The sequence below is a fragment of the Barbatula barbatula genome (genome assembly GCF_947034865.1).
Source record: "Barbatula barbatula genome assembly, chromosome: 6".
NCBI classification, from domain to species: Eukaryota; Metazoa; Chordata; class Actinopteri; order Cypriniformes; family Nemacheilidae; genus Barbatula; species Barbatula barbatula.
Window position 1 is genome coordinate 24,957,990 of NC_136765.1, and position 25,377 is coordinate 24,983,366.

General features: G+C 37.7%; 4 protein-coding genes across 6 annotated transcripts; 1 reads left to right on the top strand and 3 right to left on the bottom strand.

The window, feature by feature from the left end:
- Positions 1-6,876: 6,876 nt before the first annotated feature.
- On the bottom strand, positions 6,877-14,833 carry fuca2 (alpha-L-fucosidase 2). Its single transcript, XM_079458100.1, has 7 exons — positions 14,438-14,833; positions 12,276-12,463; positions 11,759-12,098; positions 11,400-11,610; positions 8,480-8,670; positions 8,241-8,349; positions 6,877-7,790 (listed from the first exon to the last, which is right to left on the bottom strand). Exons 1-7 carry the CDS (start codon positions 14,620-14,622, stop codon positions 7,653-7,655), a joined length of 1,362 nt encoding a protein of 453 aa, XP_079314226.1. The 5' UTR covers positions 14,623-14,833; the 3' UTR covers positions 6,877-7,652.
- A 70-nt stretch (positions 14,834-14,903) lies between these two features.
- LOC306895207 (putative deoxyribonuclease TATDN3) lies at positions 14,904-18,203 on the top strand. Of its 2 annotated transcripts, none has more exons than XM_079458275.1 (10): positions 14,904-15,501; positions 15,581-15,613; positions 15,703-15,776; positions 16,156-16,234; positions 16,480-16,542; positions 16,646-16,755; positions 16,837-16,892; positions 16,969-17,081; positions 17,349-17,429; positions 17,516-18,203. In XM_079458275.1, the coding sequence occupies exons 1-10, from the start codon at positions 15,448-15,450 to the stop codon at positions 17,657-17,659; spliced, it is 807 nt and encodes a 268-aa protein (XP_079314401.1). In that variant the 5' UTR covers positions 14,904-15,447; the 3' UTR covers positions 17,660-18,203. The 2 variants fall into 2 exon arrangements, with proteins under 2 accessions (XP_079314401.1, XP_079314402.1); XM_079458276.1 differs by having other exon boundaries at positions 15,372-15,501; positions 17,352-17,429; positions 17,516-18,201.
- LOC306895204 (proton-coupled zinc antiporter SLC30A2-like) lies at positions 17,976-20,705 on the bottom strand. The gene is made up of 8 exons (XM_079458267.1): positions 20,502-20,705; positions 20,251-20,426; positions 19,667-19,813; positions 19,194-19,347; positions 18,763-18,919; positions 18,467-18,572; positions 18,259-18,393; positions 17,976-18,172 (listed from the first exon to the last, which is right to left on the bottom strand). The coding sequence occupies exons 1-8, from the start codon at positions 20,567-20,569 to the stop codon at positions 18,027-18,029; spliced, it is 1,089 nt and encodes a 362-aa protein (XP_079314393.1). The 5' UTR covers positions 20,570-20,705; the 3' UTR covers positions 17,976-18,026.
- A 341-nt stretch (positions 20,706-21,046) lies between these two features.
- Positions 21,047-25,330, bottom strand: dnajc5gb (DnaJ (Hsp40) homolog, subfamily C, member 5 gamma b). 2 transcript variants are annotated; one of them, XM_079458278.1, is made up of 7 exons: positions 25,113-25,330; positions 23,817-23,933; positions 23,445-23,658; positions 23,021-23,177; positions 22,869-22,925; positions 22,184-22,237; positions 21,047-22,101 (listed from the first exon to the last, which is right to left on the bottom strand). In XM_079458278.1, the coding sequence occupies exons 1-7, from the start codon at positions 25,232-25,234 to the stop codon at positions 22,046-22,048; spliced, it is 777 nt and encodes a 258-aa protein (XP_079314404.1). In that variant the 5' UTR covers positions 25,235-25,330; the 3' UTR covers positions 21,047-22,045. The 2 variants fall into 2 exon arrangements, with proteins under 2 accessions (XP_079314404.1, XP_079314405.1); XM_079458279.1 differs by lacking the exon at positions 25,113-25,330 and adding an exon at positions 24,516-24,666.
- Positions 25,331-25,377: the final 47 nt, after the last annotated feature.

Consider the following 25,377-nt stretch of genomic DNA (forward strand, 5'->3'; position numbering starts at 1 on the left):
ACCTGCTCTCCACAGTCCAGTACCTCCAGTCAAAAGCAGATGTTCTCATAATTCCTGCATCCGGCGTTGCAGCTCATCACCTTCAAAAAGGCCATATGTGCCGAAAATACACCCCGGCAGTCCTCCATGTCTTGCTCAATGAGAGTACGTTAGACCTACTGATGCAAGCAACTCGCCACAGAAAATACCTCACTGAGATGGGTATCCAGGAACAAAAATAGAAAAGGGGCCCTCTGAAGGGTTATGCAACGGCCCACACAGGAGGCCACTTTTGCATCAGCGTGAAAGAGAACTCGAAGACTGCCTGTAAAAACATCTTGCAGGGGATAGAATTAAACCTTTTGTATGCATTGAAAAAAAATGTGTGTACACGGGATTGAAATGACAGACGACTTCACCGAATGACATAATCCCTGCACAGCTCATGAAGTGATGTCATTGAAAAGGAAAGTTGTGTTGATCCCCACAACCACCTGCTGGTATGGAACTCCCAATTTCTACGATCCAATAAAATCCAGAGGAACGAAATCAAGCTCCTCCTCTTCTCATTTGATGCTGGGAAATGTTGAAGATTTTGAAAATGAGACAAATAAGACGTTTCGAAGCGTACGATATTTTACAGAAAACGAAAAGAAGTTCACTTCAGGAGGGTCAGGCCTGTACCCTTGACCTTTCAACACAATACAATTTGCACAGCTAAAAATATTTGTAGTGACCAGCATCTTACGTTACATTGGGGGAAGACAACTGCGTCCAGTGTTGGGGAGGCGGAGAACATGATACGGTACGGAGTGTTGTCATCACGGTCTATTCAGTAACATTACAGACCAGAATCGCTGTTACTATAGCTAATACACAAACCCAAAACATGTGTCATGCAACACTCGTCGTGTTGTCTACTAAAACCGTTAAAGTTGACACAAGGTTCTTCATCAACCAACTGTACATTCGATAAATCAAACATTCTTGTTATGTGTTTCACGCCTCCCTGACCACACATCTCAACAATGGAAATGAACGGTCAGCGTAAATATGACATTCGTTTCTCTGGTTTATGACAGACACATAAGAGCCTGTTAGGGCATGCTGACATGCACAGACTTGAAAATACACGCTGGAATCCTTATGGCTATATATATCGAACCCGGGTCACTGCGGCATTCTGTATCCAGTGTTACGTACAGTCCTGAAAGGAATGATTTTTCATGAGCCCTGAAGGTTAAGCTTCTCCTCTCTCTATAAATACGACGGTCTGTCCCAGCGGGTTTTCCATACCGCCGCTCGGCATTTCCACCGTCTAAGACACAAGATTCTGCTGACCGGCAGAAATTCTCAACACATTTGCATGCGATTCGATAGCATGCAGGCCTTTTTTTAGCGCCGTGACAGAACAATGCGTTACAGTGCTCTGTGAAAGTAAATAAAGTGTTTTCCAGGAAACATTATCTGAAAGTTACAACAAGAAAGAAATGAAATAAAAACATATAATAATGCTATTAAAGAGCTTTCCTGTAGCTCAGTGATAAGAGCATTGTGTTAACAATGCAAGGTTGTGTGTTGGAGGGAATTGTAGATACCTATGTATTAATGTATAGGATAATGCAATGTAAGTCGCTTTGGATAAAAGCGTGTGCCAAATGCATCAATGTAAATGTAAATATAAAGAGCTCTAACAAAACACTACCTGTCCTACGATCAGAACTGTAACATTATATCAGAATATATACTATAAAGCTATTTGTAATAATCAAGACAACTTGCAGGCACAATACTGAAGTTGGTAAAGGGATAGTTCACCAAAAATAAATGTTCTGTCATCCTTTATTCATCCTCATGTCATGCTAAAACTGTGTATGATTTGGAGATGACGGCCAGAAGATATTTTGAGAAGTGGTTTTGAGGTCATACAATGGAATTCAATGGGGTTCAGTGTTGTTTGCTTATCAATGTTCTTCAAAATATCTTTTTTGTTTTCCGCAATAAGCCACGTCAAAAAGGTTTAATAGCTGCACTGAAAGTGTGCCACATGCAAATGGCCTTCATCTCCAAATGATACTGTAAATATCTTTCGCTCCGCATGTGCTGTACGGAAACGAGAAGTGTTCCCATGACAACAGAGTTCTGCTGCGTTTTACATTCTTTCTCTCTTCCAGCGTTCACATAGGTGGATATTCAAAAGGCCGACAAGCATCCTCAACTCACTCCCGTGCCCCCCGCACCGGTGACATTACACGCTCTAATATCTCCTAAATCACAAGAGCACATCATATTATCATCAGTCACTAATGTCATTTTCAGCTTTTTGTCAGGTAACCTAAAAATGTACTGCATGTGATAAGATCGAAATGATCAACATTTATTCTTCCCCGTGATATTCATCCAGAGTCATGGACTTATTAGAGAAGATATTTTGAGTGATTTTATTCTTTTGTGCTCTTGACAAAGAAAGAAATACATGTTTGGAATGAGGCGAGGATGAGCAAATGACGGAAGAATTGGTGTTTTTTGGGTTACCTGCACCAATTAAGTCTGAGTTCATAAGCAACTCCTTAAAGGAAAACTGAAAACTGAACTGACCAAAAACTGAAAGTCATTATTGGTCACCCCTTCATTCATTTTATATTAGAGATCTACGATAGAAAATAAGCGTTATTGATTTTTACTATTCTCCCCCACATTTTGAAAGGCTTGTATCGTCACAACATTTCCCAGAATACAAAAAACAGTCACGAGCTTCAGTTTCATAATTTGCCTTGAGGATCTTATTTTTAGCTCGAACATTGTTCTGTAATCACCATGGCAACACACAAGCACTATACTTTACAGTGAAACACAACCTTCACGAGGTGTCAATTCCAGTTAAGTTAACAAACCATTGTATTATGGGCTCTCTGGGTACTAGAGATAGAATGAATGCATGTTGAAACGTGTCCCTACAGGCTCTGTCTTGCACAGATGGAAGCAAGCGGTCAGCTGATATGCTTTGTTTTAAATGGACAATGTTTGTAACGATTATCTACGGTGGCTGCAAATAACGCCTTTTAAAAACCATGAACACAAAACTGTAGAATTTCAACATTTGTCTCAATTGAAATTTTGATGCATGTGCATTTCTTGCAACAAGTTTAAAATGGATGCGTTTTCTCTTGCATTCATTCATCTTTTGTATCAGAATTTCCCAAGTCAGCAGATGCAGGAGTTCTGGCATTTTTTTAGCACCTGGAATGTATGAACATTTGTATTTTTACATCCACTTTGTCCTGTTACAACCCTATTCACAATTCATTTTTACAGTTAAAAGTGATCATGAAAAATATTAAATGAATAATACTATGCAATTCCATGTATTTGATCATTTTCCTTTTTTTTTTCCTATACTGTTTTAATCATGTTCGATTATATTTTATTTATATAGCGCTTTTCATTTTTGTAAAGCACCTTTCACATTAGGACTTAAAAATGAATAGTAACAATTGTAGGTTTTTCTAAGCTTTTCTCCAATGTACTTTGATGAAACTTAAATGCTATGCTGTATTGTTAGAAACTCTAAATAGTTTCATTGAATAATATCATTTAATTGAAGTATATTATTTTCATTATTGCCAGTACTGGAATTTTTATTTTAAAATATGAAAGAACAGTTGAAAGTACAATAACACAATAACATGAAAAATGAATGTAATGTTCAAGTTTTAGGCAATACTACTAAAATATGTTTTCTGTAAAACTGCAAAATTATTAAAAAGGCCTATAGAAATAAATATGAATTGAACTGAAATGAAATGAACAGATTTGTAAATAAATAAAAAGAGCACTATTTGTCAACAAAGCACTTGGTCATTTTTTGGAAATGACGCCTCACTGACACTCAATTTATAGTTGATAATGAAAATGTCAAAAGGCCAAACGTAGTTTAAAACCATGAAAAGCCGAGAGAGAGAGAGAGAGAGAGAGAGAGAGAGAGAGAGAGAGAGAGATTGAATATGAATACTCACAAATAAAATGTGTGTCTAAATTTATGAAAGAAGCCACACATACTTTAACACATCACGCTGCAGCCAAAACCAAAACCCTTTTATTATTTAATCATATCTTAGTCAACACCGTAAGCTAGATTGTAAACAAAAATCATAAACACTCTCACCTTGTCAGATGAGATGCGGGTGCATTCAGGTTAAACAGTATAAACGTCTCATCCTTAGTGTTTGTGTGTCTGCCAAGAGTCCTGTTTTACACCGAGCGCTCTCTGTTAGGATCTGCCACTATACTCGTACTCACTCGAGCAGTGGGAGGTAAATGGAAAATGATCATGTTTCTTGGCATAAAAACTTGCATGTTCATTGGCTGAGGGACGACCGGTGGAGACGTCCATCACCGTGACAACACGCTGCTGGCAATGACTCTAGCTGGAGGGGAATATACAGGGACGGAAATAGATTTCTGCTCACACCGGAGCGCCACGATCCCGGCACACAGATAGGGAGGGGAAAGCCAGAGGGAATCTGCTCTGGAAGATGAACACAGACACAGGGCACCAAGGACACTCGCTTAGACTATCACACCTGAGGCCGCCGTCCTCATCTGTTCTGTGATGTTTAGAGACACATCAGTGACGTGTGGATTTATTTATTGGACAATATACAGAAGACATTTTTGTTTACGTTATTACGAACCACAATGTTGTTCCGCAGTGTTGAGGGCGGTTGTTAGGGTGTTGCTAGGGATAACTGGCCCAGGGCAGAGGCGTTGAATATGAGAGTTACGACACTCGATCTAGCCGCTGTGTGGTAATGTGGTTCATGGAGCCCTCAATGGTTCCAAACAAATCTGTGCTGTCAACCCATTTAAAGTGATTTGATTGAAATAACAGCAACTGTATTTGCACACATTTTGCTCAATATTAGCACACTGATCACTACATTGACTACATTTATAGCAACATTTTACTCTCCTTCAACTCATGTTATTTCACCATCTGCACAGCAACTGGGAGACATTGAAATGAATGGGCTTCAGTACAGTGTTTGAACGCTCCGTGACGCGAGTTACTTCCGCATTCCATCCTTTCTATGAAGGTCTGTGTGAGTGTCTTAACTCTCATATTCAACGGCTCTGGCACAGAGAAAAGGTGATATTCTGGTCTCGAGACTCCTCCTTCAAAGCAAGATAACGGGAACCCTGCGTTAAGCTCTGACTGTTTACATTATTACACAAAAATGCATCAATTAAGTCACATCCCTAAACTTGAGCATCACTGTCACGAAAGGAGATCACTCTAAAAGGCACAAATGAGTTTGCATGATTATTCATGCAATGAATTTGTGTCAAGTCAAATGGTGTGGGACGAGTTACTTCCCAACGTTTAGTTATTTACTTATTATTAATCATAATACCTTTAGAAGAACTGTGAGGAAATGTCTCCTGTTCCAATGATAAAACACACCTAAACCTCATATAGGAAAGTTTGTGCGTTGCAGATATCATGGTGAAATCTGACCAATTACATTTTTTCCTGATTTTATTGAATTTTCACCACCTATGAGCAATTAAAAACAATTTTTTTGTGTTGTGTTGAGCCAAATTACCAGTGTAGGGTGTAATTAATTACTGTAATTTTCCATTGAAAAAGTCAAGTAAGGGATAAACTATTTTTTCTGTAACTTAACTACCATTGCCTCTGATGTAAATAAACTAGTTTGTGTAACATGTGTGTGTGCAATAGTGGATTGACATCAAAATTCAAAGTCTAACTTTAAAATACGCGCTTTAATATATAATTCTCACATTTGTAATACTTTGTTCAGTTAATAATATTACTTTATGTATTTTTATATACTTTACTTGAATTTAAAGAGCTGTTTCATGTCCGTGAATCACTTGACTTATCGGTTGATACAGGATATAGAAAGTCATTAGTAATAAGTAATGAAATACTTTTTGGAGAGAGTAATATGAACAGCAATCTCATTACATTATTGAATTTGTCATTAGTAACTAGTAATTCATTACTTTTTAAAGTAACTTGCCCAACAATGCAAACTACAAACCCACTAGAATGTGAAAGCCTAAACTCATCTACTCCAAACCAGTGCATCATTTACTCAAGTGCACAAGAAAGCAAGATGAAGTCCCCCACAGACCCCCTCATTCTGTCTTACTATACGTAATGGAAGATTGGCCCTGAAACCCTGAAGGTCTTTGCTGCTCCATGTGCCAGAAAGCAGACTCACCCCATCACACCAGACACCGGGTCATCATCTCAGCCATCTCACCACACAAACATCACAACAGGGACAGCAATTGATCTTGAAACGCAGCTGTGAACGGAAAATTGGAATTTCACGTAAAGGAGAAAGAGATGTTAAGCCGGCATAGTGAGTAACAGAGACGGTGATCTTAATAAACAGTACAGAACTATTCTTGGCAGCGTTGCCCTGAATAACTCAGATAGGGAGTTTCTGATATGGGAGCAGCGGGCACGTGTGTCTGAATACAGCATGTGATGCTCTCCGATTCCAAAGAAGTGCACGAGCAAAGGACTGTGGGTAGTTTAGACACACACACATATCCTGTTCTATTTAAATGTCTGTTTGATACGTCACGTTTAGACTACAGAATGCATTTTAAGTTATTATGCAAAAACAACTTTAAGAAAGTCATTGGAAAGTTAATTTATTCAAAACTGTGGCTGTGTTGGGCAGCTGGACGTACCACAGTGTTTACTTTTTAAGAACATCTACCCATGAACAGTAGATGAATCTAACTTTTAAACATTTCACCTTCAGAGAAACTATAAGCCTACCATTTGATAGTAGTGTTGAAAGCATTCAGTTGCTTTCCAATGGCAAACATGATAGCAGCATGAAATATTATATGATAACAATTATTAATACTTTTAACTCCTTCTTCTTGTCTATGTTCTAAAACATAAAAATGAAAGGGAGAACAGACACTGTAACGCTAATACAACCATTTCACACATCTGTTTATTCATTTCCATTGTTCAAAACCTCACACAAAGATTGATCATGAACAACAAACACTAAGTTCACATTTTTTTATTATAGTGCATATTTAACGCTGCCAAGAGAAAGTATTTTTCCAGTGCTTTATAGAGACACTCACCAAATTTACTAATATATAAATAATGAAGAATTTAGACAAAACATTTGTAAAAATATAAAAAAGTTTTAAAGACTCTAAATGCTAAATCAAAAACACAGAACTTCCAGGACTGTATGATTCCACTGTGGCAAAAACAGCGAACATTTGATTCTTTTCGAAAAAGATTGTTATCATGGTTCCATTGTGTTTTATTGTGTTAATTTATGTTACTTAATAAAAAAACCACCCAACAGCAATGCAACATAACAAAACATGATTTTTAAACATTTGTTTTTGCAAATAAACTCCTCAAATTCAAAAACACATTACAAAATCAAATGCTATAAAAAATTACAAAGTTCAAAATTCATTTATTTGGTACAGTACTAGAAGACAACCCCCTACAGTATTGCAAAAAAGGCATTTTCTGAATATAAACCTGACTGAAAATGACTACATGAAAATAAAACTAGAATATGAAAGAAGACAGTGTGTTCAAATCAAACCATTATTCCTGAGGAAATGAGCCGAGTGTTGTTGATTATTGACTACGCTGCACCAGTCAGTCGTAGAGTCCATGCCCAGGAGCACGGCATCTGATCGGGGGTCAGCTGAGGAAGATACACCTTCAGTCCGGTCGGGTTGAGAGAATCCCACTTCAGGGATTTATAACCAAGCAGCATCACCTGGTTTTGAATTTGGGCAAAGATTTGAAAGAAGGTGAACATGTGTTAGAATAAATACTTGAGTCCTATAGCTAAGCTTCACCCCATTGGTTACTGGTGCTCATTCCCACAAGCTTTTCAAAATGACCAAAATAAATAAATTGAGGATGTGTGTATAACACAATATGTTCAGGAAAACGTGTTTGTAAAGAGGTAAACATTTATTTAACATAACTTCTAATGTACTGGAAAAAAGTGCGACAAGCACTTTCTGATGTTAAAAAAAACTATGACATTTCTCTGTGTTACTATTATAAAATTAAGGTTTCATATAAAACTCCTTACAAATGATTTCTAAACTATTTAAACACACATATTGTAAGCTTATCTTACAATACAGGGGCTTCTAAGGGTGGGGCTTAGCGAAGAGAATCAATAACAATTTAGTTTTTCTTTTACGAGATTCATTACCTGAGTCTTCCCGTGTGACACAATAGGGTCACTCAAAACAACATATCCACTATTTGGCCAGGAAAGAAAAATCGCATAGACTGCATTCTCCTTGGGTCTCCATGTGTACCTGTCAGAACAAAATGTGCGTCATTTCAATTAAATGCATCTAAAGGTGCAGAAGATAAAACAATTGACTGTAAGCATTAAGATTACAAGCAGGTTACTGTTTTTAAAATATAATTCATAAAGCAACGGACCAAACTCCAGGAGTGACGGTGTCATTTTGAATTCTCCATGCGGTGGTGTTGTATATGGCCTCTCCGTTCACCTTGAGCCACTGTCCCATCTGTCGCAGACGCTCCTCGAAGAGGGGCACAATGCGGCCGTCGTGTGTGGGACCGACGTTCAACAGTAAATTCCCTCCACACGATACAGTCTCAACAAGAGCCTGTTATGCAAACAAATGACACAAAATGTATTTGGAAATATGCGGAAACACGTCCAGATCAACCTTGCTGAGAACTTTGCTTTTCAGCGCCATCTGTGCAACAACTTCTAACCAACAGATCCGAAGGAGATTTATGATAAATGAATGTGGTCAAAGTTCTTGAAGTGTCCTTGCGAGTGTAGCGCATCACATTATATAGAAAAATCTGCATAAAAATTGCATAACGGTGTTTGACAACCACATTGTGTTCAAATACTTTCTGTTCTCATTTAAAGAGGATATCTTCACCTGTGCTTGTGCTTGGATAGTTATTCTTTTATTTTCTTAATTCATCAATTCATATTAAGAGCATCTTCCAGCCTTGGAAAAAATTAAGAGACCATTTCAGAGATCGATTTTCAGATTTTAGGTCAAATTATCATTTTGTTTCATACTGTGAACTACCAACACTATTTTGCCAAATTTCAAAATATAAATACGCTTTCTGTTTGCATTTATTTGCAGAGAGATAACAGAAAAGATGGTCCGTATTTTGTCAGACTCTCTTTTAAGCATACAACAGTCATATTTCTACATGCGTTTAGGAAATTGTGCGATGACCTTGATATTTTGTCTTCGTGCTATCAGTCTTTCACATTGCTGTTGGATTGCTGTTTGTTTTGAATTTCAACAAACACTGGGGCCCGTTGCACAAAAGTAGAATTAAGACATCCGGGATAAATGACTGAGCTGAGCTCAATGAAGCCAAAACAAGCGCGTCCCGGCTTAATTGGTTGCACAAAGACCAAGCCAGGATGAGCAGACACGGATTCATCAAGCCAGGTAAAACCAATCCTGGATAGGTGCGCGCTCACGGCTCACTCAAATAGACCCGCCACCGATCACAGATTCACCATGGCAACTTTTCCCCGTCAGAGGCACAAATGCTCATGGAGGCATACGAGGAGGTAAAAGACATATTAAGAAAAAAGGCAACACCGCCACAGTGATAAAGCAAAGAGAAAAACTGTGCCAAACTATTGCAGACCGCCTGAATGCGAATAGTGCACAATTACTCACCGCTCCGCTGAAACATCACGATCACAATCCAAATAGTTTATTCACATCTCCAAAAACGCAGTTTTACACTGATTCTGAAACACTTTCATTTTTAACTGAAATGGACTGCAGATATGAGTGAAATTGTGTAAAGTAACTCCATCACATTGTATAAGGCTTTGATAAATTATTATCAAAGCCTTACATTACTCACTAGTACGGTTTAATCTAAGCCGTTGTACTCTGCTTCTTACGTTGTCCACCGATTTTTCTGTGTGTTCTCCTGCTTTTATTAATGTAAAGCTGCTTTGAAACAATTGTGAAAAGCACTATATAAATAAAATAAAAGTGAATTGAATAAATAGATGACCTAATAATAATAATATTCACTTTAATTTATATAGCGCCTTTAAGGAGAGGGCCCCCAGAGTGCCACCAGCCATGGACTGGGACAATCCAGCAATCTTCCCTGATGACAAAAGTGGTCGGCTGCTGAGGGACCAATGTGTTGAATTATTTTATTTAGAATGTGTGCTTTAAATTTTGGTTAAATATGTCCTGCGGTGGCAGAGGAAGTTGGGGTCTTGTAAAAAATTTGTTTTATTGATTTGGCCTCTTATGATGTGTGTGCTGTATACTGTGTGTAATACAAGCTTACAGGGAGGCTACTGCATCCATTCATTTGTCTGTTCAGTTGATGTGAATGGATTTGTCCTGCATTTATTTCAGTGTGCAGACATGCGGGTGTGTTATATACAGACCTTTGAATGTGTATTTATCCTTTTGTTGTATAATACCCTTTGATTCTGTGCTTTCCATCTTGTAGTGTCAATGTGTGACTTCGGTTTCGAAAGGAGCTGATGGTTTACCTGCTTTGTTTTATCCTTATTCAATAAAGGAACATAATGTTACACGTTGTTTTTATAATTATCTAATGATAGCAAAATTATCTAAAACTCATTTATCCAAAATGATTGAAGTTAATGATCAGAAATGTTTAAATAATGACAGTGGGTCTAGTTATATGTGATAATGTAAAGTGTGCAGTGGAATAACTATTGGTTTCCGTTTGTGGCGACTGCTGACTGACATAAGGGATGAGATTAAATAAATCCTGGAATTTAGCCTGGTCTGGAGCAGGCTAGCTCCACAGAATAAATCTCCATGGTAATTTATACCATAACATATCCTGCTGCCCCCTATCCAGCTTTAGTGCAACCGGATCACGGATAAATTGAGCCAGGATCACAAAGATATCCCGGCTTAATCCCTTATCCTAGTTTTGTGCAATAGGCCTCTGGACTGTAATGACCACAATACATCTAGAAATGACTATTCGAAATAAAAATGTGTAATGGTCTCTTAATTTTCGCGCAGCTGTAAGGCTGTCCAGGTACTTTGTGGTCTCTGCTTAAATGTGGAAGGAGAACATTTCGGGTTAATTGCTGGGCTTAAACTAAAGGCTATTGTTCTTTTGTTTTTAAAGGAACAAACTATTTACTATGTCCAACCACAACTACATGTTTTGCAAGGAAACACATCAACACTGAAAACAAAGAAAACTGAGCTCATCCAGACCTACCAAAACAACCTTTATAGCGTTCTTTTGTTTCCTCAAAACATCTCTGGATTTGCAAGTTATTTTGCATTCCAATGTGTGTACATGAATGTAAATGTAAAAATAAACTCACTGCGACCAGCTCCTCAGTGTTGAGATAATCGCTAAGTTTGGCTTCTCTCCTGTAACCCCATGACTTCTTGTCGATGGACAGGCAGTTCTCCCATTTGTGTTTCACCAGGTGTCCGGGGTTGTATCGATCGGTGCATGTGTAATATCCTCCATGTTTACATATGCTGCCGTAACCCCAGCGGTCGTTGGTCACTACAGTGTCGCGAACTGGGCTAAAAACACACAAGTGTAACTGCTGGGTTACATTGTGGCACTTTTACTTTTGACAGTTCTTGTTTGCGTTTGCTACGATTTGGTGATGATTTAGTAAACGCAAAGCAAATGATTATACAGATGCATGTATTAGAGATGGAGTCTTACCTCTCGTTATAAAGCCATGCGAGGAACCCAGTGCTGTTCCAATAACGCTCGGGCGCGTCTCCATCCCCATCAGACCACAGCAGTTCAGGTTTGTACTTGTTGATTATTTCATACAGTTCAGGCAAAGTCTTAGATTTAGGGAACACGGTGGTGTTGAAGTGGTTCTCCTCATCTGCTCTGAACAGGGGATTAAACCACTCAAACAGAGAGTGGTAAAGTCCCAGACGCAAATCACTGTGTGTCCGCAGGGCAGTGGCGATATCCCCTACCAGGTCCCGCTTGGGTCCTACATCCACCGCATTCCAGTTCCACGAGTACTTTGAGCCCCACATAGTAAAACCTGAGGAGTTAAAAGACTTTAAAATCAACATGTCACCTATAAACACTCGTTCCGACCAGGAACCAAATAATGTCAACAGGCAACTTTGTTGTTTCCTGATGGGACACATGAAATGATCAGATTGAGAGAGATATATATATAAATGTGAGGAGGACTGTGCAGTAATCTTCCACAAACCTTCATGGTGTTTGGTTGTGAGGACTATATATTTGGCCCCAGATGAGGAAAAAATATCAACCCACTCCTCGGGATCGAAGAACTCGGCCCGGAACTTCGGTGCAAAGTCTGCGTACGTGAACTCGGGTGGATAGTTCTCAAGCATATAAGCAACGTACGAGGGATATTTCTGGCCCTGCCAGTACCACCTGTGAGAGACACAATAACATTAATACATGTTTCCTAAATAAAAACATGAGATCAAGCCCGTAGGCAGGGGGGGTTCGGGTGGTTCGAACGAACCCCCCCTCACTGCCAAAGGTCCAGAATTTAAGTCGTTTTTTTCATGTGATTATTGTCATCATTGTTTTAATCAATGCTTGTGACAAATTTCTGGGTTGCTGTTTCAAATTAATACGATTATTATTGCAGGACGCGTGTATGTGCGTGCACAGACAGAGAGAGTTCTCGCATACACTTTTCAAAGCAACGTGAAGAAGCATCGCCTCTGAATGATGCGAGGGGAGGGGTATATATGAATGTGGTCCGCCCACAGATTTGGACCGGCCCTCTGAACAATGCCTTATAGCGCGAGTGATCTAAGTCAATGCAAAGATGCGATGACCTACTTGCGGCGCGATTCACGCGAATGACGCGCATTGAGCGTTCGCGTGATTCGCGCGAGTTTAAAATCTGAACTTTGGTGAAAATTTGCGCAGCGTTAACCAGTCAGGAGATTGCGCTAGTAGGGCCGTGAGCGAGCGTCAGAATATTGGCTTTCAGACCCAAATTTCTCTAAATTACTCACATAGCCTAATAATTTGTTAAATTCATAACATACCAATGCGATAGAACTGACGCGCGAACCATCGGAAAATTTCAAAGAGACGACAAAATGGCCAAGCGGTTGGGAAAGAGAAAGGTTAATTAATATGCAAAAGAAAATGTTTTGAATTTGAGTAGCACTAAACTATATACTATTAATAAACTATTCTACCATTAGGAGGCATAATAAATACATTTCAAATCATAATTAAATCTCCACAATAATTCAAGTAGTACCTCCGGCCCATGTAATTTTCTGTTACAAACCGACCCGGCCCCCCATTAAAGACAGGGAGAATTATGTGGCCCTTGCAGAAAAAAGTTTGGGGACCCCTGGTCTACAATATAATAGCCATATAAACTTAGCGTAATTATAATAATAAAACATAACAAAGAGGCATTGACAGAGAGTCAAGAAATTATGATGAGTGGAATTATTATTAATATTTCAGTAAAGTTCATTAAATCTGTTCTGTTGTTAGTGTGGTTTTTAAACTTATGAACTGTGTATGGACTGACAAAAGTGTTACTTGAGGAAGCAATTTGACAACAATGCAATAAATATTTTAGGTACATCAAAAAGCGTGCTGGTTAAGATACCAGCAGACAAACTAATCCAGCAGAAATTAGTGCATAAAGGTATTTGAACCTCATAATTAAATACAAAAGGAGGAGAAAAACTGCAAAAAAGGTCCACTTTAAAAAAAAAAGAACCTCCCCTTTCAACTGGCTGGCTACGGACCTGGAGATCCACTCCATACCCATAAATAAAGAATATAAATGTATGATTTCAATAAGCAAACTGTATGAAGCCCAGACCGAGCAGAGCTGTTTTATGCTGAATAAAATGTAGAGGTGAATTTGATCTGGACATAATTGAATGAGAAACCTCTGCACATTAATAATATATATTTAGATAAACAGTATGCAATTGTATAATTATTGTAAATAGTTTTTAAATGAATTGCATGCCTATTATGTATTTATGCATACCTAAGTCACTTGCACTATTTTAGTCTAAATTATTATCTGTTCATATCCACCTGTACATTAATGTTCATAGTATATAGTCATCTGTATATATTGTTCATAGTATATACCTACTGTCATATTTTCATAGAACACACCTACTGCAAAATATTTGTATAGTCCATGCCCACTGTATTATATTCTCTCATATTGTATTCTGTATTTATTCTAACTGTATATCCTGCACTTGCTAACTGCACTTCTGGTTTGACCTAAACTACATTTCCTTACACTGTACTTGTATATGTGTAATGACAATAAAGTTGAATCTAATCTAATGTTACAAAATCATTGTATAATAAAAACAACTGTGTTTTTTGCGGACTTACCAGAACCACTCACTGCCATAACTGGGCACAGAAAACACCCCCCAGTGAATGAAAATGCCGAATTTTGCTTGATCAAACCATTGCGGCAGCGGTCTCGAGTCTATCGACTCCCAGGTGGGCTTGTATTGACAATAACAGGTGCCGATGAAAAGTAAATTCAGAGATAAAACACTCCAGCGATGCATCGTGTTGCTCTGCAGTGATCTTATGACAGAACTCTAAATCACGCGATGTTGTTTCATACCGAATCGCACGTGACCGATCACAAACCTGTTTAAAAGCAGCACTTGGTGAAACTTCCTCATTTAAACAAAGGCAACCTCTGACAAAACTGCGCTGCGCAGCCCCACCGGCGTGTGACATCAAGTACCGCGAGATGAATTTAAAAGCTGTGCTTTCGAACCGCTCTCGCGATACCTGATATCTGCTCATCGCAGGCGTGACGTTCGCCTGATTGGTTGAACTCAGAGCCGTTGAATGTGAGAGTTACGACACTCGATCTCGCATGTTGTGCGAGTATTTAATATCTATGAATATAAGATACTTCCGCCAACTGGTTGTTTCAGCGTTTGGGAGACATTAAAATGAATGGGCTTTGAGTGCAGTGTTTAGAACTATTGGTCGGCTCCATGACACGAGTTACTTCCGCATTCTTCCAGCGGACGTATACGTGAGCGTCGTAGCTCTGTTTTTCAACGGCTCCGTCTGAACTTTGGACGTTTGTACAAGTTAATTATGCTTAACGTGCAAATCGTGGTTTCGGCGGACACTTTTAAATGGAGAGAGTATTGTTGTGTCATAAAACAGCTGCGCGGTTATTTAACTACAAGTCCGTTTCAAGGCAGTAGAGGAGAGATCTTGTGATGTTAAATTAATATTCATGAGGGGAGATTTTGCCGTGCTAGGATTGGTGGCGTTGTCTGCATCGTCACTTCCTGCTCGGTTGTGTACGTTCGCTTGGCTGTCACGTGGTCTTCTCCGTTAAGCGATCGGGTTAGATATATGAATCCATGCAGGGCTATATAGATTGTCACTGTCATATATCTGCTGCAGATTTTGACAATGTAAGACATCGATTTTATTCACAGTATTACGAAACTGTGTGAAACACTTTCTTAATTCGTGATATTCTTGATTTATTAGGACATCGACGAAGTCATTGAGGAGTCTAAAAGGGTAACTCGTTCTCTCAGTTAAGCGTGACGTCATGTATGTCATGTAAAGTTGTTTTAACCTCGTTTGTCGTGTTATTGTTGTATTTTTAGGCTGGGCTTGTTGCCCTGCTTGCTGTAGCAGAGCATGCCGGAGAATTTGAAAAGATCATACTTCTCTCACAACGGTACAGACCAGATCATATTCTAATACATTGTATTTTTTCAAGCTTAATAAAGGATAATTCACCTAAACATGAATATTCTGTCATCATTTACTCGCCCTCAGATTGTTTTAAACTTGTTTACATTTCTTTGTTCTGCTAAACACGAAGGAAGATATTTGGAAGAATGTGAGCGAACAGACAGATCACATCCCCCATTGAATCCCATTGTATTTATTTTCCCTACTATGGCAGTGAGATCTGTTCGGTTTCTGACATTCTAACAAATATCTTCTCTTAGCAGAACAAAGAAATGTATACATTTTTGGAACAATCTGATGGTGAGTAAATATCAACAGAATTTTCATTTTTCGGTGTACTAACCCTTTAATGTATCTCCAAGGTTCCACGGATTTGTTATACCATGTCTTGGAGTTCATCCTGTCCAGGATCCAGCACAACCCAGAGGAGCTGTACTTCAGGTATGTACTGTATGTATGTTCATATAAAACATGGCGAATAAGCGTGTGTTATTCTCAGAATAACATCCATCTTAAAATTATATTATAGCACAACAAATACTACCATGATGTAAACATACTTACAATTTAGCCCAAGAACATGTATACATATAGCATATATTTTGGGATTTAAGACCCAGACAATATTCACCAATTCTTTAGATGATTTTATATTTGAGATTGCTTTCTTGATGTATACTCTACAGGATTTAGAGGCTGCTTTACCCCTGATTGACAAATACAAGGAACACATTGTTGCTATCGGTGAGGTTAGACACGTATTGTTTGACTGTTTATACAGTGTAACCATTTTGAACCGTATGATTTATCAATATAGACAAAACTCTTTTATTGTTGTAATATCACATATAGGTTGGCCTGGACTTTACGCCCCGTGTGGTCAGCAGTGATGAGGGAAAAGACAGTCAGAGACAGGTGCTCATTCAACAGGCACATGTCGCAAAACGGTTAAACCTCCCACTGTAAGTTCTTTTCTGAAACAAAACAAATAGACTATTGATCTCTCACGTAGCATTGCATTTGAAAATAAATCTATCATTTAGGAATGTCCACTCAAGATCTGCAGGAAGACCAACCATCCATCTTTTGAAGGAGTTAGGTATGCATGCCCGCTGAAACCTACTGTGTGTGCATTCATAAACTTGTTGCTTTTTTATGATATAATTGTCAATCAGGTGTAGAGAATGCTCTGCTACATGCATTTGATGGCAAACCCTCAGTTGCAATGGAGGGAGTGAAAGCTGGATATTGCTTCTCTATACCTCCATCTATTGTGAGAAGTGATCAGGTAAATGTAGATCCTACTGTTACTTGTAAGATTTGAACTGTCAAAATAAAGGTGTCATTCCCTCATGCCCAATGTTTGCATTTAAAAAGCTCTGTTTACAGTCTATACTCCGAACATTTACATCTTAACTGCCAGTCAAATTAAGCACAGTTGAGACCAAACCGGCATTTAAGATAGTGTATATATCATAAATATAGCATTCATGCCAGTTTAAACAGCAATGCCTCGATTAGTCTCACAGCATGTGCTTTGCCCATCTTTTTTAAGAAGCAGAAACTTGTGAAGCAGATTCCTCTGGAGAGCATGTGTTTAGAAACAGATGCTCCTGCACTGGGACCAGAAAAGCAGGTACTGTTTATTTACCTTAATCTTTAGTTCTTGATGTCGATTTGTATCATTTCTACATTCACATCCTGATCTGTCCTGCTCTCTAGGTGAGGAACGTACCACGGAATATCAGCATCAGTGCAGAATATATCGCCAAAATCAAAGGAATACCTTTGGAGAGGGTCAGGGAGGTCACCACACAGAATGCTCTGCGTCTCTTTCCTAAATTAAAGACATTTATTAAAGCTTGACTTTCAATGCAGATGTATTCGAACAAATCGTTTTCTTTTGTTTATCAATAATTGTTGTATTGAGAAAGTGTCTTACTTTCTTTCAAAGGGGTTTCCTCACCATCTTTAAAAATTTAACAAATGTTGTACAGTTTTATAATTTGGGAAGATTCTGTCGGTCACCCACGGGTCAATCAAAAGCCGTACATCTTCAGTAGAGCACAAACGAACATATTTTGAGAAATGTCTCAGTGGTTTTGTGTTTATACAATTGAATTAAATGGGGTTCAATGATGTTTGGCTATCAACATTCTTCAATGACATGAGGATGATATTTCGTCATTATTTTGTATTTATTGTCTTCACATAAAGTAAAACAAAACTTCTGTCAGTCTTTTGGGTCATGGCACTGCGAGCGATTACTCCTGTCATCTCTGTGTGTTTCTGTTTGAATGGTGATATTGTCGAATCCATATTTCGACCGGAGTAGTTTGGTCATGTCCATCAGAGCGGTCTGTGGGTCTGTTTGCTCATCTGGAAAATAAATCGTTTGGGTTCAAACTACCGGGTGATTTTGTTTTTAACGTTGACAAGTGTTATGATGAATTCTAACATCTTGCCTGTGACAGCATGAACAGTAAGCTGGGTTTCACTCGAGGTGAGTGACCACACGTGCAGATCGTGAGTGGATCTGACACCTTCAACCGATAACAAAAGTTCTTTGATGGAGTTTATGTCAACGCCAGGAGGGACTCCTTCACATCAAAATCAACATTATGACAATCATATCGTCACATATTTATGATCAAATTCAAGTGATTCACTCGCCTTCCATTAGAATGTGAAAGATATCTTTCAGAATGGTGAAAGTCGTCCCAAGTACAAAAAATGAGAAGAGAAACGTACATACAGGATCTGCAATTTTCCATTCGGGCTGTTGAGATAGAAATGCAGTTTTATAGTGTTGCCCCAAAATACTTGGAACTGTATTACATTAACTAACAAAAGTTGTGTTCAAGTGAAATCTCAAATGTTTTCCTAATATTACTTTAGAGAAACAAAGGGGATTGTAATTGCTGAAACAAAAGTCAAAATAACAAGTTTTCAAAGATGAAGTTACTAACCTGAAAGTAAATGATGGTGGCAGCCACGAGCACACCAAAACTCTGCAGCAGATCTCCGAGTGTGTGTATGAACGCAGCTCTCACGCTCGTGTTTCTATGTTCTTCTGTCAAACCATCAGAATGACTATGATGAGACTGATGGAGAATTGAAACCAATCTGATGGAAACAAACATGAAAGCAGCTTCTTGAGATCTCCTCTGAGATTTTTTTTAAACAGTATTCACAACGACTCTGAACTCTTATTGATTGCTTTTTTCTTCAGTTTTCAATCCATGGGATCCATTAAAAAATCAATTTGAAATGATTTCAAATATTTAGCCTCTGGATCAAGATATTATTAAGATAATAAAGACATTTTAGTGAATTGACTTTAAAACCGTAAGCATTAGTCATAAAGTGTAAATGACATTAACGTGACATGATGACTCACGTGATGTTCAGTACTACAGCACACCCAGCTGTGATAAGCATGACATCACTGTCTATGTCATAATCATCACTGATGATCCTCTGAACAGCCAATAGAACGAGAACTATTGTCACCGCCCAGATAGACACAACAGACAACAGGGCACCTAAAACCTCTAATCACAAACAAATCATTGGTAATGAATGCATGATCTTTTTAAATGGTCTAAAGTCAAGGCCGCAACTGAAGTCTGCGTCTTATTTAAATATTTAAACATAAAATAAAGAGCAATGAAATTTACAAGAATGCATTTGCTTGACGCATTTATCCAAAGCGACTCACAGTGCATTCAGGCTTATACATTTTTTATCAGTATGCGTGTTCCCTGGGAATTGAACCCCGACCTTTAACTCAATGCTCTACCACTGAGCCACAAGAACAGCAAAATTTAATTATTGTTATTATGACCATTAAACTGGTAAAATGTGTTTGACCTGATCGATGCCATCCAAAGGTCAGATGTTTGGTTGAAGGTCGGGAGGAGATCCACAGTGAGAAGAGACTTAATAATATACTGCAGAGATCAGTGAGAAGATGAGCAGCGTCGGTCAATATAGCCAGACTGTGAGCAGCATAACCACCTACAAAAACAACACACATCACACAACAACATAACACATTACATGAAATACTGCCAGACTATCCAATAAAAGTCTTATTCAAATCTAAAGATATAATATTCTAATATAAAAATAAAAATATTGTTATTTTAGCTTTATTTTTTATTAATATTGCTAATAATTAAGATTTAATTTGTGTTAATATTTTGAATTGGCTCTTTTTTAGGCTCTTTTTTTGTTTATCGTTTATATTCATGTTCAACACTTTTATTTAAGTACTCTAATTTAGTTCTTTTATTTCCAGTTAATGATTCTCTTTTTTTTATTTGCTTTATGAATTTGATTAAATTGAACTGAATTTAGTTTAATTGCATTTTATTTAAAAATGTAAATTTAGGAAATCAAAGTCAGTTTACTTTTGAAAAGTTATTTGTGATCGCAAGTGTGTTTAATCTCACCAATGACTTCAGCGATCATGAATATCAGACACAGGAGTGATGTGATGAGTAATTTTCTCTTGGCTTGTGTTTTGTGTCTCGTGCGTCTGCTGTCGTTCAGACTGTGACAGTGAAACACCAGTGTGTCGGCTTCACACTGTGTGCTCAAGTATTCCTCCTCCCCATGATCCAACAGCCTTAACAGAAGAAAAGATTGAAACAGTCGAATAATAGACAAACAGAAAGTGTGATTGTGCGGTTGAGAAACTTACCCCAAAAGTTCAAGCGAGTCCGAAGCATTTTCCTGCCGGCTGAGCTGAACTTTCTCCAAGTTCACCATGAAAACTATTATGGAATTATGGAATACTGTCAATATTTAAGCAGGTTTTAAAACATCTGGGAGAGCTGGAGTGAAGCGTGAGGTTTGAACTCAGTCTGCACCATATGCTGCTTCACATGCTGTTCCTACAGTACATGTCTGAAAAACATGTTGGCCTTGGTAATCGTGTTTAGAGCACATCAAGGTTACGTTCTGAACTGAAGATAAGATTTAGAGAACATTTAGAGGCTCAGAAGGCATATTTTCACACTTTAAACTAACTTTAACTGCTATTCAGTCCAGTCATTATATGAACTTTAGAGACAGCAAACTTTCGTCTAGTCTAATAAAAGAATTAATTCACTGCCTACAGTCGGATCACAGTTTACTTTTGTCTTGAGAGGTGACTATTTACATTTATACATTTGGCAGGTTCTTTTATTTAAAGAAACTCAGAGCAAATTTACAAGATCATGGATTAACTGAAGGAAAGGTTGAGCCGATACAGCACTCATTTATTTATATTTTATAATCCTCACCATTCATTTTGTCTTCATTGCAGGTGAATGGCATATACACTCCCCGAGGCTGTGCAGTATTATCATCATAAACAATAAAATAAACCACACATTTAATATGTACTGTATATACTCTCCTAATTTTAAACATTGCAAAACACAAACGATCAACAGTAAATGATCAAATAATACATTTAGTTTTTTAATGTGTCTAATGCAATGGTCGTTTCAGAGTTCGGCTTCATTTGAAGCTCGGTTGACAAACGACTCAGAATAAATCATTCTCAATTTTCTCTGATAAATGATCCCTATTTATGTACACACAGATAGCAAAGATTGGTCATTTGATTTCTTTATCAGATTGCATCGATAGTCTCAACAACTTTCCTGAAGTCAACAGAAGTTCCACATCCATTGTGAAAATCTGCCTGAAATTCTGATTCTGGCACATGTTTTGTTTCAGTGTATGTAGATGACAATACGGCAAATCAATACAGAAATGATGAGATGTCTTTACTTAGGAACAAACTATAACCTAACCAGGATAACCCTCAATTTATACATGCATAAAACAACAGCAGAAGTGCGAGTTGAACATTGATAATCAAACAACATTGACTTCGGTTTTATGAACACTGAGACATTTCTCCAAAAAAATAATTTTGTTTTCCACTGAAGAAACAATCATACACAAGTTTCCAAGCACAAGAGGGAGAAGAGATGATGATATTAATGATCAGAACAAACCCGTGACCCATAACCGACTTTCTACAGGTGATCCGGGAGAGCTTTATTTTAGAAAATAAAGTGTCTTTGCAATACAACTATTGGAACATTTAAGCAAAAATGTTACAAAGAAACATTTAAAAAGATGTAAACATGCAGCACATATTGCACAGACGCTGTGTGTAATACAAACCACTGAGACTAAACCACAGTTTAGCAACAAAAACCTTCAGTGAGACAGAAACAAAGACTATTATTGTGTCATGTCCACGTGTGTGTCTGGAGGGACGAGTTTGACAGTGTCTCCATCTACAGGAGAACACAGAGAAATACTCTTAGTATATTAACACATACATTTTACGATTTTATGTATGATTCTGATGATATTCACCTGTGAATACGGGGCATTGAGCAGGAATGGGCATTCCCACAATCACAGTTTGTTCTGTAAAACAAAACACAACATGAGAATATCGAACCCAAAGCAAGAGAAAACAAGAAACACCTGAAAGACTGTAGGTTTAGTCAGAGCTGTGGACTACCAGACAGTTTTAGTGTTCATGCGGACAGTGACATTTTCTTTTCTCCATCATCATCATCTCCTTACCAACTTTTCTTACAAACAAGAAATATATTTAATTCTTTCAATCAGAAAGTACTGTCAGTCGACTTTACGTACTTCCTTGAAATATATTTAAAATTGTACTCATATACATGTGACTTAAGTTACAAGTATATATTTTAAGTATACAAATAATATCTGAATAGGAACATATGAGTAAGTGTGCAATAATAATATATAAATAGTAGAGAGGACCAAAATGTACTACAAATACTGTACTAGTAAACCATTAGTACACAAGTAAGTTCAGTTGTTGTACAGTTGTCAAATATTTGTGTACTCAAAGTTACAATACTGTAAGTATAATTAAAGGTGATTAAATAGTACACTTTCAACTATACTACTAGTACATTAATAATACTTAAACTTACGATACTTAACAAAATCAACTTGAAGTTTACTGCAGTCACCATGAGGATGAATTTGTGCAGTACACAAGAAAACACATGTTCACCTGAGTGTCCAGGTGCTGGACAGGGAATCGGCTGTCCTGTGATGACCGTGTCATTGCCTATAAAACAACATTGAGCATGTTTGAACGATTGCTCTCATTTCACCCATGTGCACCAGATGTTTTCTTTATTTGTCCCTGTCTCTCCCCCTCACCACTTTTCTGCTCTTCTGACATCTCAGCTGCGAGTTCTTCCGGATCCATGTGCTCAAAATGATCTTCGTTCTCCGAGCCTCCGCATTTCCCGCAACAGAAACAACAACAAAGACAACAGCAGCAGCATGTGAACATCGCCGCCAACACCAGGAGCGTCTGGAAAACATAACAAAAAACATCTGACCAAACACATCCCACTCTAAACACTAAACATTCTGTCATCCCCTTTTCTCCTAATGTCATTCAAACCCTGAAGGATCGACGACATTCTTCAAAATATCTTCTTTTGTGTTGTGAAGAAAGAAAGTCAGGTTTAGAAGGACATGAGGGTAAATAAACGATAAAAGAACTAAGATAGCGGGCCAAACAAACTCTTCGCTCCTATATTAACAGTATTGCAATACGGATTTTGTGACGCCTCACCTTAAACCAGCATTTGGACGACATGAAGTATAGTTTCACAGTCTCTTGTCCAAACTGCTCGGCGACGTACAGGCCCATAGAGCCGTACTCGTCATAAATCTGCCGTTTGGTTTCATCGTTGAGAATGGTGTTGGCATTGTTGATCTCTTTAAACTTCTCAGACGCTTCTGGATTGTTGGGATTTTTGTCTGGGTGATACTTCAGTGCCAGTTTCCTTTAAAACAGAGATAAAATACAGCTTTCGTAGACAATAACTGACACGAGCTGTGTTTATTATTCAAATACTTCTGCTGTATATCAGCATAACGAAAATGAGTTATGTTTGTTGCTCTGGATGACATGTAAAGCTTGCTTTGTTGTTAGGTGACACACCTGTATGCCTTCTTAAGATCTTCAGCTGAAGCGCCTTTCTCCAGGCCTAATGTAAGGTATAAACTTTGTCCCGCTGTGGACAGCTTACGCTGAGGTCGATTTGCGTCTGTCATTGTTCTGTTAAAGCCATGAAAGATTGAAGAAGACACAAGAGTGTTTCTGTTTATTAGCAAACAGGCGATCACAATTACTGCATATATACTCATATCTTACCATACAGAGAAAATATTAGTTCCAGTTTGAAAACAAAAGACAAGAAATGTAAATAACCAAATAAAACAAGGAATCATACGGTGTATATATCATTTTTATCTTGAAATTGTTTAGCTGAAATTGTTTTGCTGCTTTAAGGATTCAGCTTTCTTGATTCCTGTTTGTCTTGCAAGAATTTGACAGATCTAAGTTTTTATTCATGTACAAAAAGAAGGCTCAACGAAACGTCAAATCTTGTCCATTTTTCTAAAACAAAAGTTGTTGACAATTGACAATGTTTTAGAGATTTTCTCTTTCGTTGTATTTAAATATCGTCAACCTGTCGTAATTGTTAATCGTGTAATGTATCGCATCGCGAGCTGTTTCATTGTAACATTAAATGATTGTTACTGTTACAACGTTTGGCGCCCTGTAGGTGTATCTGAAGTGACATCAGGTTTAATCTACAGTGAGTAAATATCTTATGAGTAATGAAATCAAACTTACCCTTTATGAAGACAAGCGGCTGTTTGATAACATTTTGCGCGTGTTGATTTAAGATTTTATGTCAAATGTTTAAAGACAGCGCAGAGTTGACGGCGACACATTGATCATGACTAAAGTTTGGACCAGGAAGCAGGAAATCAAGTTTCTCTCTTACGTGAAGACGACAAACTCACCAATGTATAGTGACCAATAGTGTAAGCGCATACATTTTTACCTTTTTGTTCTGTTATTTATTTGTTATATACAAAAATTGTTACCACGTTCTTAATTATTGATTATTATGTAAATTGAAAACAACATATCTGCAAACGCAAATCTGACATGTTGTGTATATAAACTATTCCTAACAACAATATCAAGTTGACAGAAAAGACAGATTTAAGTTGTAAGATGAAGTTTGTTTCAAATGCCACTATTATAAATATAGCATACCCATGTTACGTCATTGTATCATCTTTCATAATGATTAACACCCAATCAATTAATAAAGCAATTCAATTACAAACAATAAATTACGGTGCATAATTAAACTGTAAATAAAGGTTGTAAACAGCTTCTTTGCCATATACATTTTTTTAAATCAATGTAATTTCTTACCTTTGCATAGTCTGTAAAACATTTAACGAGTATAAAAAACACCTTTTGTTTTTTGAGGTTTTGCAGAAGTTAAAGGTTCCTTGTTTGCCATGTTTAGTTTGTTTACCTCTTAAGTGTACCATAAAACTATAATAATGATATATTTGTAATAATAATAGCCAACTCCACTAATAGAGCACAAACTAATGTCCTGTCTATTTCTGGAACCTTGAAGCTACACTCATAAAGATATCTGAGGTATTTATAAGCATACACATGTGTTGTT

What these genes read in the sequence shown, in the direction of transcription:
- fuca2 (XM_079458100.1), bottom strand. Translation starts at nt 14,622, where the DNA reads ATGCATCGCTGGAGTGTTTTATCTCTGAATTTACTTTTCATCGGCACC. An exon ending in CACAACCAAACACCATGAAG is followed by an intron (nt 12,099 to 12,275) that starts GTTTGTGGAAGA and finishes TTAACTCCTCAG; the next exon opens with GTTTTACTATGTGGGGCTCA. An exon ending in ACACTGAGGAGCTGGTCGCA is followed by an intron (nt 8,671 to 11,399) that starts GTGAGTTTATTT and finishes TTTGCATAACAG; the next exon opens with GCTCTTGTTGAGACTGTATC.
- LOC306895207 (XM_079458275.1), top strand. Translation starts at nt 15,448, where the DNA reads ATGCAGGGCTATATAGATTGTCACTGTCATATATCTGCTGCAGATTTT. An exon ending in CCAGAGGAGCTGTACTTCAG is followed by an intron (nt 16,235 to 16,479) that starts GTATGTACTGTA and finishes TATACTCTACAG; the next exon opens with GATTTAGAGGCTGCTTTACC. An exon ending in CTATTGTGAGAAGTGATCAG is followed by an intron (nt 17,082 to 17,348) that starts GTAAATGTAGAT and finishes ATCTTTTTTAAG; the next exon opens with AAGCAGAAACTTGTGAAGCA.
- LOC306895204 (XM_079458267.1), bottom strand. Translation starts at nt 20,569, where the DNA reads ATGGTGAACTTGGAGAAAGTTCAGCTCAGCCGGCAGGAAAATGCTTCG. An exon ending in GACTCGCTTGAACTTTTGGG is followed by an intron (nt 20,427 to 20,501) that starts GTAAGTTTCTCA and finishes TCTTCTGTTAAG; the next exon opens with GCTGTTGGATCATGGGGAGG. An exon ending in CCACCATCATTTACTTTCAG is followed by an intron (nt 18,573 to 18,762) that starts GTTAGTAACTTC and finishes CTATCTCAACAG; the next exon opens with CCCGAATGGAAAATTGCAGA.
- dnajc5gb (XM_079458278.1), bottom strand. Translation starts at nt 25,234, where the DNA reads ATGGTACACTTAAGAGGTAAACAAACTAAACATGGCAAACAAGGAACC. An exon ending in CGTCCAAATGCTGGTTTAAG is followed by an intron (nt 23,178 to 23,444) that starts GTGAGGCGTCAC and finishes TATGTTTTCCAG; the next exon opens with ACGCTCCTGGTGTTGGCGGC. An exon ending in GTCAGAAGAGCAGAAAAGTG is followed by an intron (nt 22,926 to 23,020) that starts GTGAGGGGGAGA and finishes GTTGTTTTATAG; the next exon opens with GCAATGACACGGTCATCACA.